Raw genomic sequence first — 17,520 nt, 5'->3', positions numbered from 1 at the left:
ATACACAATAATTAGTAGCTAATGGTAACATTACTACTTGTAATATTGATACTATGATATTTTGTCTTTGTGTGCCAGTACTTGGTATATTACATGGCAATTTCATATACGTTGTTTCATTTGATCCCTATAATAAGCAAATGAGGCAGACAGGAGAGGTATTATTACACTTATTTTTATGGTGTTTATAATCACAATTCATAAGTACTAAAAATATGGAAAGCAGATTATCTTTTTGTTTCATATGATCATCTCCTTCACCGTTTTAAAACACCGGGGAAGCAGAATAAATGCTACATGTTAATCTTGGGTAGGTTTGAAATCCAATAATCCAAATAGAAATTTACAATAAACATGGGCTATTCTATTCTTTCAGAAGTCATTGAGAAGTTTAAGAACTGTTTTTAAGAATGTTCTTACCTTAATAATGTAACAGTAATTATGGTTTATTGAGTGCCTACTGTGCAGAATATATTAAGCAATGCACATTGTCATCTTATTTAATATTTAAAACTGTCTTATGATGGGGGTTTTACTAACCCCATTTTACAGGTGAAATTCAGAATTTTAGTAACTTCCTCAGGGGCCCACAGCAAGTGTTATGACAGGGATTCAAATAAAGATCTCACTTGAAAGTCAATGTTCTATAGTAGGCTATGCCACTGTGCTATGCAATCTACTAGCTTCTTAGACACTAATAAGAATTGTTATATCCTTACGCATAAAACAATTCCAAGGAAACCTACTCTACTTGCTTCATCCTTAAAACACGAAGCATGTTTTTAAGCCAAGCTGAAAAGCATCTAAATTTGCAAGGACGTCACTTACTTTGGAAGAAGTATACTGAGGTTCTATTTAGACTAGCTAATACTTTGCTTAGAGAAATGCTTTGCTCTAGTAAAAGATGGAATGAAAAACTATGTTTCATTCCATGAAAAGAGATTAGAAAATAGAAAAGAGTAAAAGTGTTACCAAATGTTACCAAAAGTGTTACCAAATGTTAACATGAACTAAATTAACATGTACCTCTCAAGGAAGCAGGAAAACTGTCCTCAGCTGGCGTAGTCTCACTTACTCAGCATCAGAGATGATACTATAACTCAGAGGTTTGATTTTTATGTTCTGTGATCAAGCAGTATTGCCTATTAAAACTTCTGGGTTTAGTGGAACAGAAGACATGATTTATTTAAATATGTAAAGCTAAAGTTTCCTTTGACCCACTTTTCTCTTGCCCCTTCTCAGTTGGCAGGAGCAACAAATTTTTAAGCCCCAAATATTTCTCCACTATGAAGCAATCTGAGCTTATTTTTCAAATCCTTGCTTATGTTTCATAAATGCTATAAAATTCAGTTATCGAGAAAAATTATATTTCAACAGTTTTCACTAGAAGCAAGAACTTGAAATCAGATGGCATTTGGAGATTTTTCTCTTAACATAAAATTTTAAGGCTATATTTAAAATTTTTTTTATGTTTATTCATTTTTGAAAGACAGAGAGAGACAGAGCACAAGCTGGGGTGGGGCGGAGAGAGAGGGGGACACAGAATCTGAAGCAGGCTCCGGGCTCTGAGCTGTCAGCACAGAGCCTGACGCAGGGCTCAAACTCACAAACTGCGAGATCATGACCTGAACTGAAGTTGGACGCTTAACCAACTGAGCCACCCAGGCACCCCAAGCTATATTTTTAAATGAACAGAAAATTCCTGGAAGTTTATCCAAGAAAATGAACAGTGGTTCCCTACTGGGGAGTATCATTGGGAAACAGGGAAAATCTATTCAATCCACTGCACAGAAAACAACAATGACTCTACTTCCTATTTTCTTTTCCTTTGACCCAGTTTATTTAAAGTTTAATAAAGGTGAAAATTCAGCTGATAGAGAAAGAAGAGGCCAAAGAGCCTGATTTTTTTCTACATGGGAAAATTACGCCTTGAACACTTGGGATTTGGAACTGTTGTCCTAAGTGTATGTGGCAAGTTTTGGCAGTAATTTTGCTCTTTGAAAATCAGACTTTGCCTACTCTGCTCTATTATTTTCTGACATTTCCATGAATAAATATTTGATACGGCCCTCTCTCTCTTAGGCCTCATGGTTTTGTTTTCTTTCTTTTTTCCTTTTAAATATTTATTTATTTATTTTGAACGAGAAAGAGAGAGAGCACGCAAGTGAGGGAGGAACAAAGAGAGAGAGGGAGACACATCTGAAGAGGCTCCAGGCTCTGAGCTGTCAGCACAGAGCCTGATGTGGGGCTCAAACCCATGAACCATGAGATCATGACTTGAGCTTAAGTTGGATGTTTAACCAACTGAGCTACCCAGGAGCCCCTAGTTTTATTTTGGAGTACACTTCTTTTGTTACAAAATAAAGATAAACCATAAAAATAATAAAAATCATTATATTTCCCAATATTATAAAAATGTGTAACTTAGAAAGTAAAAGTCTCATAATTCCATTCCTGTGGGGTGTGAGCTATGTGTGTGTTTATAGAAATGCAGTCATAGTTTATATAAATGTGTATGTGTAGGGGCGCCTGGGTGGCGCAGTCGGTTAAGCGTCCGACTTTAGCCAGGTCACGATCTCACGGTCCGTGAGTTCGAGCCCCGCGTCAGGCTCTGGGCTGATGGCTCAGAGCCTGGAGACTGTTTCCAATTCTGTGTCTCCCTCTCTCTCTGTCCCTCCCCCGTTCATGCTCTGTCTCTCTCTGTCCCAAAAATAAATAAACGTTGAAAAAAAAAAATGTGTATGTGTGTGTCCATATCTATACATACACACAATTCTGCAACTTGATTTTTCATTCAAAGATGTTCCAAGTACATTTCTACATCAGTATGTATAGATGTAACCAATTTTTTAATATATAGAAGCATTGCTTTTTATATAAATATCCAACAGAAAGTCAGTAGTGAAGATGTAAGAGAGCAGATCCTGGGTGGCTCAGTAAAGTGTACAACTTTCGATTTCAGCTCAGGTCATGGTCTCATGGTTCATGGGATCCAGCCCTGTGTCAGTTCTGCACTGACAGCACAGAGCCTGTTTGGAATTCTCTCTCTCCCTCCCTCTCTGCCCCTCCCCTGTTCTCTCTCCCAAAATAAATAAATAAACTTAAAAAAAAAAAAAAAAACTTAAAACTAATTTTTAAATAAAACCCAGATGTTGTAAGAGATAGTGTGGATATAGACCTACATATGAATCCTAGCTCTGATCTCTAGCTGTGTAAACTTAGACATGTCAACTCCTCTATGGATTTCAGCTCACCCACTTATAAAATGCAACAATAAGATCTAACTCATAAGGTTATGGATATATAATGAGAATTATATATGGATATATAATGAGAAAACTCAGATAAAGTACCAGGCACATGGAAGCCATTTAAGTTAGTTTCTGTTTTACTCTTTGTAGATTGGGCAATAGGCCTATGCAAATTGTTGGTCTTTTCTCCTACCACCCTCCCAAATAAGTATAAGTGTATCAACTTTTTGGAGATATTCAGAAACAAACAAATTTTTTAAGTGCCAGTATTTAGAATCTTAGAAGATGTTTTGTCAGCATAAGGAATTATTACTATTAAAAAAAACATGAAATCTAAAACAAAATGTTTATACATGAGGCTCTCTAGTTTATCCAAGCATATGTTCTGTAAAATATCAGGTACTTTGGGATGCCAAGGTGGCTCAGTCAGTTAAGCATCCGACTTCAGCTCAGGTCATGATCTCATGGTTTGTGACTTCGAGCCCCACATTGGTCTCTGTGATGACAGCTCAGAGTCTAGAGCTGCTTTGGATTATGTGTCTCCCTCTCTCTCTGCTCCTACCCCTGCTTGTGCTCTGTTTCTCTCTCTGTGTCTCAAAAATAAACATTAAAAAAAATTTTTTTTAATACCAGGTACTTTGTGTTAATAACTTAAACTTGCCAGGAATCACTTGTCCGGGGTAAAAATGGTAACAAACAAATGCCTTATAAAAATATATGTTTTTATATATTTTTAAGGATGGGATGCTGTTATGGACTGGAAAGATGTTCTGTCAGGAGGAGAAAAGCAAAGAATGGGCATGGCTCGCATGTTTTATCATAGGTAAGTAGGCTATACTCAGGAAACTAGTTCATTATTGTAACTAAAAAAAAAAATCTTTGAACATGATTCAATGCCCTCATCTTTAAAAATATCTTACTCCTTGGAGCTCCTGGGTGGCTCATTCAGTTAAGTGTCTGACTCTTGATTTTGGCTCAGGTCATGATTCTGCAGTTTGTGGAATCAAGCCCAATGGGCTTGGTGCTGACAGTGCAGACCCTGCTTGGGATTCTCTCTTTCCCTCTCTCTCTGCCCCTCATCCACTCATGCTCACTCTCTCTCTCTCTCTTTCTCTCTCAAAATAAATAAATAAACATTTGAAACATAGAAATATCTTCCTGGGGAATAGAGGGATGGGCAAAATGGGTGAAGGAGATTGGGAGATACAAGCTTCCAGTTAGGGAATGAATAACTCATAGAAATAAAAAGGCACAGTATAAGGAATACAGTCAATGATATTGTAGTAGCACTGTATAGTGACATGTTAGCTACACTTGTGGTTAACATAGCATAATATGTAAACTTGTCTAATCACTATGTTGTACACCTGAAACTAATGTCAACACGTGTGTCAACTAAAATAAAAAAGAAAGAAAAGAAAAAGAAAGAAAAACTAATCCTTAGAATATATAGGTTTTACGCTTCTTAAGTAATTTTTTTTAGGTGTCAGAAGTCTGTCAGTACTTTTTTTGTATTTCTTATGTTGAGTAATGCTAGATGACAAAATTAAATTTTCATGTATAGAGATAGACAGAATATGAGCAGGGGAGGGGCAGAAAGAGAGGGAGACACAGAATCAGAAGCAGGCTCCAGGCTCTGAGCTGTCAGCACAGAGCCCGATGTGGGGCTCCAACCCACAAACCGTGAGATCATGACCTGAGCCGAAGTCAGATGCTTAACCGACTGAGCCGCACAGGTTCCCCAATAACATGGTATTTGTAATAATGTACATGGTTAGTTCAAGAATATGGCAAGCTAATTTGCAACAACATGGATGGAGCTAGAGAGGATTATGCTAAGCAAAATTAAGTCAGTCAGAGAAAGACAAATACCATATGATTTCACTCATATGTGGAATTTAAGAAACAAAATAAATGAGCAAAGGGAAAAAAAGAGAGAAAGAGAGAGAGGCAAACCAAGAAACAGACTCTTAACTATAGAGAACAAACTGATGGTTACCAGAAGGGAGGTGGGTTGGGGGTATGGGTTAAATAGGTGATGTAGATCAAGGACTGCACTTGTGATGAGCACCTGGTGATGTATAGAGGTGTTGAATCACTAATTGTACACCTGAAACAAATATTACACTGTGTGTTAACTAACAGGAATTTAAATAAAAACTTAAAAAAAAAGAATATGGTGAACTAAAAAAAAATACAAACCAAAATTTGCTAACTCAGAACTTTTAGTTCAGTATTTTAAAATGTCCCTTTCTCAGATGATGTGGTGAGATTCAAGGGTAAAGTTTTCTGTTTGACATTTATGACCAGCTGTTAGCCACTATCACCCTGAATCTGTTTGAGCCTTGTCCATAAATATTCAGTAACATGATCACCAGCATAGCTGGTGAAATTTAATATGGTGGAATGTAAAATGTGACCATAAATTTCTCACTGTGTCAGTGTGTTAATAAAATAAACCCTGTAACAAAGAGCAAGAGGCATTAATCTAAACCCAAAGAGATCTGTAAACACTTGTAACTAGAAATCAATAGTTGATACTTGGTATCTAAAATATTTTGGATATAATGTGAGACTAAATAAGCTCAGGTTACAAACATCACTAGAAGGAAAATTAGTGATCTGTATAGAAAGATCAGTGAAGATGAGCAAGTTGTTGGAAAGCAGAATCTGTTGAGAAAAAACAAAATTAAATAGAAATTTCAAATCCAGTGAAGGAAAAGAATAATTATGAGAAACTGCCTTCCCTTGTTCCCAAAGGATTAATATCAATATTTGAATGCAGTATGAAAGACCTGAACTAACTAAAATGGAGAACATTGGCAGGGAGTACTAAGTATCACAGTAGTATACTCTTTTGGAGAGGATTTTAATTTTAATGTTTAAAGAATGATCCGAAGAGTTCTGTCTTAAGGGGATAGAGTAGATCCTTCACAAAGCTGCCTCCTCTGATGATACATCAAAACAAAAAGAATGGAAAATCTGAGAAACAATATTACATAATGTTTCACTTGGTTATATCAGCCCAGATTCCAGCTATTGCTTAATTTAAATACACACACACATGCACACACATACACATACACACATACCCCAGTTCTGCCAAGAAAACAAAAGTACGCAGTCTATCTTACATCTGCTAGACTAAGGATTGCTATGACAACTGAATGTAAGACATATACTTTATTTCTGATTCTAAGATGGCATCTCTTCTCTGTTTAGCTCAAAAAGCGACACAGTACAATAAGTAACTAAATTACTAGGAGATTCACACAGAAAAAGAAAAGTTTATCTCTTTTATACTTCCTTTTCTTCTTCCTCTTTTTTACTTAAAAAAAATTATCCACAAAACAGTAATCAACTCTGAGACAAAAATGTAATGCTTAATACTTAAACCGGAACAGTAACCAAAAACCACCCAGCACAACTATTTCTGCTAATGTCATGGGGAATCTCCAGTGATCCTTAAGTTCTTTGCATGGAAAGCAGTTGTTAAAGTCAAATGGGGTGTTAAAGTTAAGTTGACTCCTATATCTATTAGCCTTGTCTACCCATCCTGGAATAGATAAAAAGATCCTATTAATAAGATCATAGAAAAACAATTTAAAGTACTAAATAATTATACTGAAGGAGAAATTACTACTGGTTTCAACGTTTATCTTTTCAGTGTCATTTATTTTTAAAGATCAGAATATCTTCATGGAGGACAGTGTCCTGGAAAAATACTTAATACTGGTTTTCAGCTCTAAAATAAATAATAAATGACAGTGCATGAGTTGACCTTTGGTCCCATTGACCAAGCTAAGTCATGTTGTTGAGTACCAAATATATACCCAAAGTCCAGATGACCCTGTCTCCTTCTTGAAAGAAGACAGGGAAGGGGAAAGAAAGAAAGATAAGAGCAGGGGGTGAGATGAAAGGACGAGAATAAATAGAAGGAAATGGTATCCAATGATAGGTACCTCTGATAGTGGTAGACAGTCCTTTCCAAAGTAAAAATTGAGCTAGAAAAAGTAATTAACTGAGTGTAATGAGAAAATAGTTACTGATTTTTTTCCCTTAAGAATTTGCAAAGCATGGTCTCAGTATTACCAGGTTAAATGCCAGTGTCAATTTGTCCGATTAGGCATACTACTTTTGCAGAATTTAGTAGCAATGAAATTCCATTAATAGTGTTTTGGTACTGACATTGTTGATAAAGTTATCTTCTCAATAAATCTTTGCTAACAGGGCCTTGGCCTTTTTGATAATTAGCTACTGTAATGCATTTTTCATGTAATTAGTCAGAACCTGTCACCAGGAATGAACTTGCCTTCTATGGGAAAATGCACTCAGTGACCTGCCTCATCTTTCCTATGTCTCATACCCATGATTCACCCATTTGCATAACAATAAAGCTTATTGTATAGTGAGTAGGCATCAGGAAATCTATTTAAAATTTAAGAACAATATAATGTCCTAATCCAAAGAGGGAGGGTGACCCCTCTTTTACTTTATCATTTGTCACCTTTACTAATTTCATATACTCTTTTGCTCCTTTAAAGTTAACATTGCAGGGCACCTGGCTGGCTCAGTTGGTAGATAGAGCATGCTACTCTTGATCTCAGGGTCTTGAGTTCAAGCTCCACATTGGGCATAGAGCTTAAACAATTAAAAAATAAAGTTAACGTTGCAACTCATATTGTCCATGTAAAGATATATAATTCAAATAGGAAAGCCATTAATTTATTTGTGTTAATTTTTTTTTCAAGACCAAAATATGCATTACTGGATGAATGTACCAGTGCTGTCAGCATTGATGTTGAAGGAAAGATATTTCAGGCTGCAAAAGGGGCTGGAATTTCCTTACTATCTATAACGCACAGGCCTTCTCTATGGTAAGTGTTTCCAATGCTAATTTGCAATAGATGGTTTTTCTTTATATTTCTTTCTTTTTTTTCTTTTGTTTAGGGAGAGAGAAAGAGAGAGATCATGCAAGCAGGGGAGAGGGGCAAAGGAATAGGGAGAGAGAGAGAGAGAGAGAGAGAGAGAGAGAGAGAGAGAGAGAATATCTCAAGCAGGCTCTATAATCAGCCTGGAGCATGACCTAAGGCTGGATCTCACAACCTAGGATCATGACCTGAGCCAAAATCAAGAGTTGGATGCTCAACCAACTAAGCCACTCAGGCAACCCTCTATATTTCTTAAATAGTAGCTTTGCCTAGGGGTGCCTAGGTAGCTCAGTCGATTGGCAACCAATTCTTGATTTCGGCACAGGTCATGATTTCTCAGTTCATGATATCGAGCCCCATGTCAGGCTTGGCACTGACAGTGCAGAGACTGCTTGAGATTCTTTCTCTCGCTCTCTCTGCTCCTCCCCAGTTCATGTGCATACACGTGTGTGTATTCTCTCTCTCAAAATAAATAAATTAAAAAAAAATTTTTTAAAGAGCAACTTTGCCTAAACTTTCACTATAGAGCATCAGATACTTTGCTTATTCTACGTATATTTCTGTTAAGTTGCACACTAGTAGTAGAGATATCCCAAACCTCACATCGTAACATATATGTGCTATTTAAAAACTATTATCACATTCCAATAATTCTGAAAAAAAGTGGAAAAATCAAGTGTGTTTAACTGAAAATATTCATAATCCATAGCGTGTACTAGGAATGAATATATTTGTGTAATTTTATATCATCTTTTTACCCCTTTTTTCAAAATCCAGGAAAAAACCTGCACAACATACTATTCCTACAGATGATTAAGTTGGAGAAAACACAAGGGGAAAAAAAGCTTTTTTTTTTTTTTTTTTTTTTGCTTTTGTTTTAAGGAAAATTCAAAATATTTTCTAAATATTATCCCATTAAACCTAATGGGATTTCCCATATTTAAAGAAATGGCAACACTATTTTTACCATTCCCCTACTTTTCCCATTGATTGACAACCATAATAATAGTTGATAGTGCAGATTCAGCACCTATTCTGGTCCAGGCTCATTTTATTCAAGTCTCATAACAACCCTATAGAGAGTATAGATAGTCTAATTATTCCCATTTTATGATTAAGAAGCTGAGAACTAGAAAAATGAGAAAAGTAACTTACCATGATCACTCTATACTATAGTATGCTGCTCTAGTTAGTATAAGGAGCTCAAAATGCACCTTATATATAAGCCATAAAAACACTGTTCATTTATACTATACTCCACTACTTTGGTATTTGTTTCATCAATCAAAATCTTTTCTTTTGACATATTAGTTACTACAGTGGATTCTATATGCTTTAGCCTATCTCCCAAGGGACAGGCAGGACTTTTCCTCTCTCTCTAGCTGGAGTATTCTGTAGCAGGTGGCTAATCACATTCTGTGCCAAAGCCTCCATCACGTAGGTGACTTCAAACCTAGGCTAAGTAACCAGTTTTATTTGAGTTAATCCTAGGAGGCATTCTAGAACTTCCACTGTATAGAGAATACTTACCTTAAAATTGTGAGTAAACTGAGTATTCAGTTTAGATGAGGCTTTCATTGTTGAAAATTCTTTGATTCTGTACTTCTATTGAGAAGATACTAACCTGTTTTGTCTTCATTTAAACATTCAGATTTTTCATAATTTTCCCTGCAGAGAGTTAACCTGAAAATAGAGCATTTCATGAAATGACCCTTTCTATAGAACTTGGTGGTTTGTCTCTCTGTCATTAAGAACTAATTAGCATCTGGAGTGATAAAATCTCTCCAGAAGCAGTCTGGATCTAGTCCAGGATGAGTACATGGCAATGAATGTGATTCCTCTGACTTTTCCCTGGAGAAAACCAGCAGGAACTGGATCTCCACAACAATTATGACATTTGTCTATAAATCCCTGTATCAGCGATGGCATAGAACCACGCCAGAACTCTTGAACCCTTTCTGGTATACACTTGTCATTTCCAGACATGCTTCCTAATTGATCACATGTTAGGATAACATGGAGTTATGTCTTAGTTCTGGTAATTTTCTGACCTCTATCAATTAATTTATCACGTTATTATGTCACTCAGTTCCTTATTCGAGAAGCCTAAAAAGGCATTGGAAACATATTCACTCATTTATTTTTTTCTCAATTGAAGGAACAAATAGGTTTTGGTTGCTGTGATTTTAAATACTTTATTTAGAGTAATTTAGTATGTTACAATAAACTGACAGGAAGAGACAGAAATATCCCATATACTCTGCCCCTACATATGCATAGCTATACACAATAGAATGAAACATTTGTTATGATTAATGAACCTACACTGACACATCATTATGACCCAAAGTCCATAATTTACATTAGGGTCACTCTTGGTGTTGTACAGTCTGTGGGTTGGAACAAATTTTTAGTTGCATATATCCATCATTACAGTATTGTATAGAGGATTTTAACTGCTCTAAAAATTTTCTGTGCTCTGCCTATTCATCCCTCTCTTTCCTCAAGCTCTGGAAACCACTGATCTTTAATGCCTCCATAGTTTTGCTTTTTTCAGAATGTCATATGGCTGGAATCATACAGTATGTAGCCTTTTCAGTTTGGCTTCTTTCACTTAGTAGTACTCATTGAAGTTTCCTCCATGTCTTTTTATCACTTGAAACCTCATTTCTTTTTAGCACCAATATTCCATTGTTTGGATGTAGACAGTTTATTTATCCATTCACCTACTAAAGGACATCTTGGTTGCTTCCAGTTTGGGAAATTATGAATAAACCTGCTGTAAACATTCATATGAGGTTTTTTAGGTGGACACAAGTTTTCTCAACTCCTTCGGGTAATATCAAGGAGTGCAATTGCTGGATCATATGATAAGAGTGTGTTTAGTTCGGTAGGAAACTGAAAAATTGTCTGCCAAAGTGGCTGTACCATTTTGCATCCCAACAAGCAATGAATGAGAGTTTCTGTTGCTCCACAGCCTTGTTGGCACTTGGTGATATCAGGGTCCTGGATTTTGGCCATTCTAATAGGTGTATAGAGGACAGATATATTTTTAAGCTAATAACAAAATCTGTAATTTTATGCCTTTTAATGAGAAAAACATGTTTTTAATTGTAGCTATTCATAGTACATTTCCCCATAAAACTAAAAATTATGTTACTTCTGCAGTATGAATTAATTTAGGCATTTTAGGTTGAAGAAATCTATCATTTCTGATTAACCTTTCTCCCTAGATGAAATTCTTATTTTCCCTGAAAAGATACCAGATGAGGGAAAACTGTATTACATTTTCCCCAAGACAGCAAAGTAGTAATTATTGATTGTAAAGATTAAAATCAATATCAGTATATAAAAAGGTCAAAAATGATAAGAGCTTATTAAATTATTTGATTCCTGGATAGAATTATAGCTTTATATCTACCACTTTCCTAAGCTTGACTCGATTTGTGCAGGAAGTCTGTAGATTATCTCTGAGTCTCAGTTAATATAGTAGTTTCCTGTAAAATCCTCTTAAGCAAACCCTGAAATACTATTTAGCCCATTATGTAGGACACACCTTTGAATCTCAGGTAATGAAACACCCATACATTTTCTTCCTCCCATGTAGAAATCAAATGATGTTGTGAGACTGGAGGGACGAGCCAAACCTTCATTATACCTTGAAGATAAAAGTTGCCCAAGATCAGAACTACTGCATCCTGAAATTGCTCCCAGCTGTACATCCAAAGTTAGGAAAAGCCCAGGAATATATATATATATATATATATATATATATATATATATATACACACACACACACAAAGATCATTAATCTCTGTCATATGTTATCAAGCATATGAACTTTCAACCTTCATCTTGAGAGTGATTTTATTCTTTTAGACACAGTTTAACCCAGGTTAATTTCCTCATCTTACAGCATGATAAAACCATCTAATCAAAATGAGATGAAACCACAGGTCCTACAATTGATGAATAGATCAACAAAATGTGCAAATCCATACAATGGAATATTATTCAGCCATAAAAATGAAGGAAGTACTAATATATGCTCCAACTTAGATGAACTTTGAAATCATTTTGAGTGAAAGAAGTCAGTCACAAAAAGCCATGTATTATATGATTGTATGTATATAAAATGTCTAGAATAGACAAATCCAGAGACACAGAAAGAAAATTGATGGTTGGGAGGGGTTGAGCAGAGCAGGGAAAAGGGAAGGACCGCTAATAGGTGTGGGGTTTCTTTTGGCGGTAAAGAAAATATTCTGGAATTGGATAGTAGTGATGGTCACATGAGCTTCTGAATAAACTAAAAATCACTGAATTTTACACTTAAAAGGATGAGTTTGTGTTATGTGAATCATATCTCAAGTTTAAAAAAGGAAGTGAATTTACTTGAAATAAGCCCACTGATTATAGTAAATAATGACAGATGAGTGCTTAAAGGGGATCAAGAAGCAACAAAAACTGGAAGGAAAAGACAGGAAAACTGAGGGACACATAGGAGTATGTGCCACGTCAGGAAAGTGACAAAATGCAGGGACACAGCAATGCAAGGCCAACTCTGCTAGCATTATTCTCTCCACACATCCCCCACAAATTCCAGAAACCAATAATCTTAGCCTCTTTTTAGGACAACATGGATTATCTCCTGTGTCATCAATAAAATAATCTCTATACTTGTCTGAAGTTTCTAATTATGAACCAGAGCCATGAGAAAGGATATTAAACTGTATGAAGGCATGGAAGTATCTTTCAAAGATTTCTATCAAAGAGTTCATTTTTTTTAATGTTTTAAAACTGGGGCGCTTGGGGGGGCCCAGGAGGGTAAGTGTCTGACTCTTGATTTTGGCTCAGGTCACGATCTCATGGTTGTGAGATGGAGTCCCGCATTGGGCTCCCGGCTAGATGTGCACCCTGCTTAAGATTTTCTCTCTCTCCCTCTCCCTCTGCCCCTCCCCAGCTTGCACACATGCACGCTCTCTCTCTTTCTCTTAAAAAAATGTTTTAAAACTTTATTAGTGAGGACTTTTTACTTATGTAGAATAATTCATTCCGAAAAGGTAGTATATTAATGAATTGATATTGTATTTCCCTTATTTTTCTTAGTTTTTTTCCCCTGTATAACTTTAAAAGTTTACTTTCTTCTCTCAGCTTGCTTTCCTTATTCCCATTCTAACTAAGCTTTGATATTTATTTAGGGGCCATACTGGGTTCTGAAGATAAATAGATACAAACAGCATATCTTCCTTTGAAGTTCGTATATATTCAGAATATAAAATAAATATAAGCAATGGAATTCCTAAGAGATTAATGACTTTTGAAATTAAAAAGATTATAATATTTAACCTCATGAGGGATTCTTGAAAATCAAATGTATAACAGTCACCTTACTTAAAATTTGCCTTTGGATACCAACTGGAATGATAAACCTAAAATGGCTTTTCACAATTATTGCTAATAATATTATTTCATTTTGATCATGCAGGAAATACCACACTCATTTATTACAGTTTGATGGTGAAGGAGGCTGGCGCTTTGAACAATTGGATACCGCTATCCGTTTAACACTCAGTGAAGAAAAACAAAAGCTAGAATCTCAGCTAGCTGGAATTCCCAAAATGCAGCAGAGACTCAATGAACTATGTAAAATTTTGGGAGAAGACTCAGTGCTGAAAACAATCAAAACCGAAGATGAGACATCCTAATTTGTTTTGACGTGTTTTAAAAGTTAATTTTTAGGTAAAGGCTCAGAGACACTCTGTTATGTTGCATGCATTGTGTTTAAGCACAGAGAAAAAGGAAGGAATGTTTTATAAGACTTTAGCATCAAGGAAATATATGATCTGACTTTTCAGAGGAAAATAAACAAATGCATTATGTGAGATTAGTCATTCTCGCTTATACTAATTCCTAGTGATGGCCTAGTTCACCTGTAAAACAAGATTTTCTAGGTGAATTTATGATGAATACCAGATTTGCTATGTGTATGTGATGCATCTGAAGTTCTTAACAAACATGGGAGATATCTTGAGAATGGAACAACTTAACATTATTTGGTTTGAAAACAGGTGCATAAAATTAGAAGTTTGAGTAATGTCTCAGTCCATTTATGGTTATTAGGTTTAATAGCTAGAATTCATGTTCATCATTGCTAGTGGTCAACTAAACCTGCATACAAAATAGCTGACAGTTTGATAAATAATGTCAATATGAAAAAAAAATATTTTAATGGCAGTGGTTGAAAGAAAGAAGCATGGCTGTACGTGTGTAAAGTGCCATATCTTTAAATTTTAGATTTTCAGCATCTTAATGTGGACACATAACAAATTAGTCTTAATGAGAATCTTACATATTTGTTAATAAACCCTTTCGTTTTAAAAAGAGAATGGCCAATACAGAAAAGGAGTATCCAAACAACGTATGTCTCAGCCTGTTACTTTGCTTGGCAGCATTTTCTACTGCAACTTCTGTCTAAAAATACTCAGCTTGTTTTTGGGCTCAGAGGAGGAGTCCACCACATTTTTAAATAATAGCGCTATCATGGAATATAGGGGTTCTCAAAATCACAGTAGTAATAGCACACTTGAAATAGCACTTTAGAATTTATAATCCTCGTTTATATCATTTCACTTTAATTCTTATGGCAATCTATTGAGGCAAATATTCTTTGCCTACTTCGCGTTTGCGGAAATTGACACTCAGACTTGCCTTAATTATGCAATTTATTTAGGGACAGATCCAAGGATCAAATAAAGTTCTCCTGATTCCTTGATCATTGCTATTTCCACTTTCTACTATTATCCTTGAAATGTAACTGGACTATAATATCAATAAAAGTTAGATGAGATGTTGAAAAGAAAATAAATTTGGTAATGATAGGGCTGTTACTATGTGGTTATTGTTTACAAGACATGGAAATTAAATACAAAGTGGAAAGGTCATTGGTCTGTGGTTTAAAATGAACCAAGAAAGTTAGCAAATTTTTCAGCAACTATACACTCATACTCAATATCGATGTACCTCTATAGCCAACAATCAGAAGGGAAATTAGTTGTGTTATAAATTTTAATATTTATTGAATGTAATGAGAAAGAATCTGCATGGAATAGTCCATGTGAAATAAAGCTTATCTATTCATGTGCCCTGAAGTTGGAAATACAAAATCCAGAACTGGCATTTTAATCTCGTACTGCCTATGCCACCACATTGACAGGCCAGGAAAAATGAGAGTGATCAGTTGTTAGAGGTTTTGGATTTTATTTACATATTTAGACACAATCATAAGAGATGCTAAGTCAGTGATTCTCAGACTTTATCAGGCGGTAGAGTACCCAGAAGTCATCCATGATCACTGTAGTAGAACATCATGATGTGTTCACATTTGCAATTCTTCCATGCTAATCAAGACATTTTTAGTTATCAACAAATGTAACCATCTTGTATGAAGGAAGTCAGTAGAAAATCATAATCAGTACATCTGTCTAGGTTTTTCTCTTAGTATCTTCAGGTACTCAGTGAGGCAAGTGTCAAAGTTTCAAAAAAATGCATGGACCCAAAATTTAAACTTGATAAAAATCATCCATTAATCTTAACTTCTGTTTAGTGGTTATTCAGTTTATCCTGCTGTAGGAAACAGTCGGAGGCAAGTGTCTTGTTAACTCTTAAAGGTACAGGAAGAAAATGAAAAGTCACATTTGAAATATGTGCGTAATTTCCATGCCTTAATTTTCACAATTTGAAATATAAAGCATTTAGGACCTGATATATTGTTTTGAAACCTAGAAATGAATGCCAAAACAAATATTAGATTTGTAATTAGCCCTTATTTGATACATCCTATCAATGAGCTGAAGTAAGTAAGATTCATTATTTATAATGTACAGGATTCAAGGATGTTTAAAATTCTGTACTAACAACTGTACACACTGTAATTTAAATGTTAAAATTCTAAGAGAAACATGGTTTACATGAGCTTTTTGTGCCTATTTATTTTCTGAATTTTCATCAAGGACCAATATCCTCCAACTTGGAGGGGAAAAAATCTGTGATTTCAATTTGTGTTGATGTACCATCTAACTGTTTCCAAAATGGTCCAATGGGTATACCATATTTTGCTATTCTTATAGTTACATTTTACAAAAAAACATGAACAAGATTAAGATATCAAATAGCCATCTTTGAATACAGCAAAGGGTAGATGAAAAGAAAAAGAAAGGATATTTCAATTTTCAAACTACTTTACTACTTTTACTTTTACTACTTTTACCAGGTTATCTATTTACCCAAACTTTTGACTTCTGGGTTTTTTGGGTTTTTTGTCAAAGAAAGCTGTAAGTTTATGGAGATTGATTTTTAAACGTGCAATTTTTGGCTAACTTCCAACTTGGAAAATAAGTTGCATTCTATAAAAATGTTGCATTTTATTTCTCCAGCATGTAGTGTTAGGCCAAGCATGAATCTAAAATTGTGTGCGTTCTTGTAAACAAGATAATGTTTAAAAATCCCTCTCCGGTAATCTCAAGGACGATGATATACCGATATTCAGCCCAAGTTTACATTTGTTTACAATGGGAAGTTTTTCCTCGACAGTAATTTGGGTTTTGTTTCAAATTATGCTTTTCCAGTAAATGTATAAATGAACATGTTAGTTTTTTATTTGAGACTTTGGTTCCAAGTATAATTTCATATTTGGCGATAGGTGTCGCCTATTAAAATCTTCTTGGAATAGTTTTTGATTCCATAAGCCTAGAAAAATTTGTGACACATTGGAACCCAAAATCCAGAGAATGTTACACACTTCTGAGGTGTGCAGAATATGGTAATGATGATCAAACCATTGATTAAAAGAGATACCTTTGAAAGAATTACGTTATGGGCAAATAGGGGTCTCATTTAGAAATGTGAAGTACTTCCATAGACCCCAGGGTATTTACATTTCTGCTGATATACCCTTAGGTATGTCGAATATGTTTTAGAGCTGTACTTGTCATGTTTGCCACATGAGAACTTTCAGATGGATGCAAAAAATATTTTTATTAAAAGCAAATTCCTTCTTCATTGTTGGTGCCTTTCTTGATTATCAAATACAAAACTGCTTTACAGTTTTTATTGTGAAATGTTCAAAACCAGTTGCCTATACTTATACACAGGGCTTGTGTTAATGAAAGCAAGTGAGAAAAATGTCCTTAATGGTAAAAATAACTATGTAGCTAATCTAGAATGTGGCTATTTGTGAATGCTCTATGATATAGTCTCCAATGTGCAGTTGCTTGAGCTCAACATTTCTTGTGAATTCCTTAATAATCATTAAAAAACGTTTGATTAATCAAAGGAATTAC

At 35.1% G+C, this 17,520-nt stretch overlaps 1 protein-coding gene across 3 annotated transcripts in view; it reads left to right on the top strand.

Moving 5' to 3' along the window:
* Positions 1-17,239, top strand: part of ABCD2 (ATP binding cassette subfamily D member 2) — a 70,550-nt gene extending 53,311 nt beyond the window's left edge. Inside the window, exons 9-12 of one of the 3 annotated variants that reach the window (XR_006204786.1) lie at positions 3,990-4,074; positions 8,003-8,128; positions 11,790-11,909; positions 12,099-12,180. Coding sequence is in view for 2 of the 3 variants with exons in the window: in XM_042946259.1 (XP_042802193.1) it covers positions 3,990-4,074; positions 8,003-8,128; positions 13,668-13,887 (431 nt within the window). In the remaining variant the exon portion in view is untranslated. Of the gene's footprint in view, positions 1-3,989; positions 4,075-8,002; positions 8,129-11,789; positions 11,921-12,098; positions 12,181-13,667 lie in introns of those variants that run through there. The other 2 variants (XM_042946259.1, XM_042946260.1) reach the window with 2 other exon arrangements.
* Positions 17,240-17,520: the final 281 nt, after the last annotated feature.

Source organism: Panthera leo, chromosome B4 (assembly GCF_018350215.1).
Source record: "Panthera leo isolate Ple1 chromosome B4, P.leo_Ple1_pat1.1, whole genome shotgun sequence".
In the NCBI taxonomy this organism is placed as follows: Eukaryota; Metazoa; Chordata; class Mammalia; order Carnivora; family Felidae; genus Panthera; species Panthera leo.
Note: the sequence above shows the minus strand (reverse complement) of the source record. Positions and strands in the feature narration are given on the sequence as shown.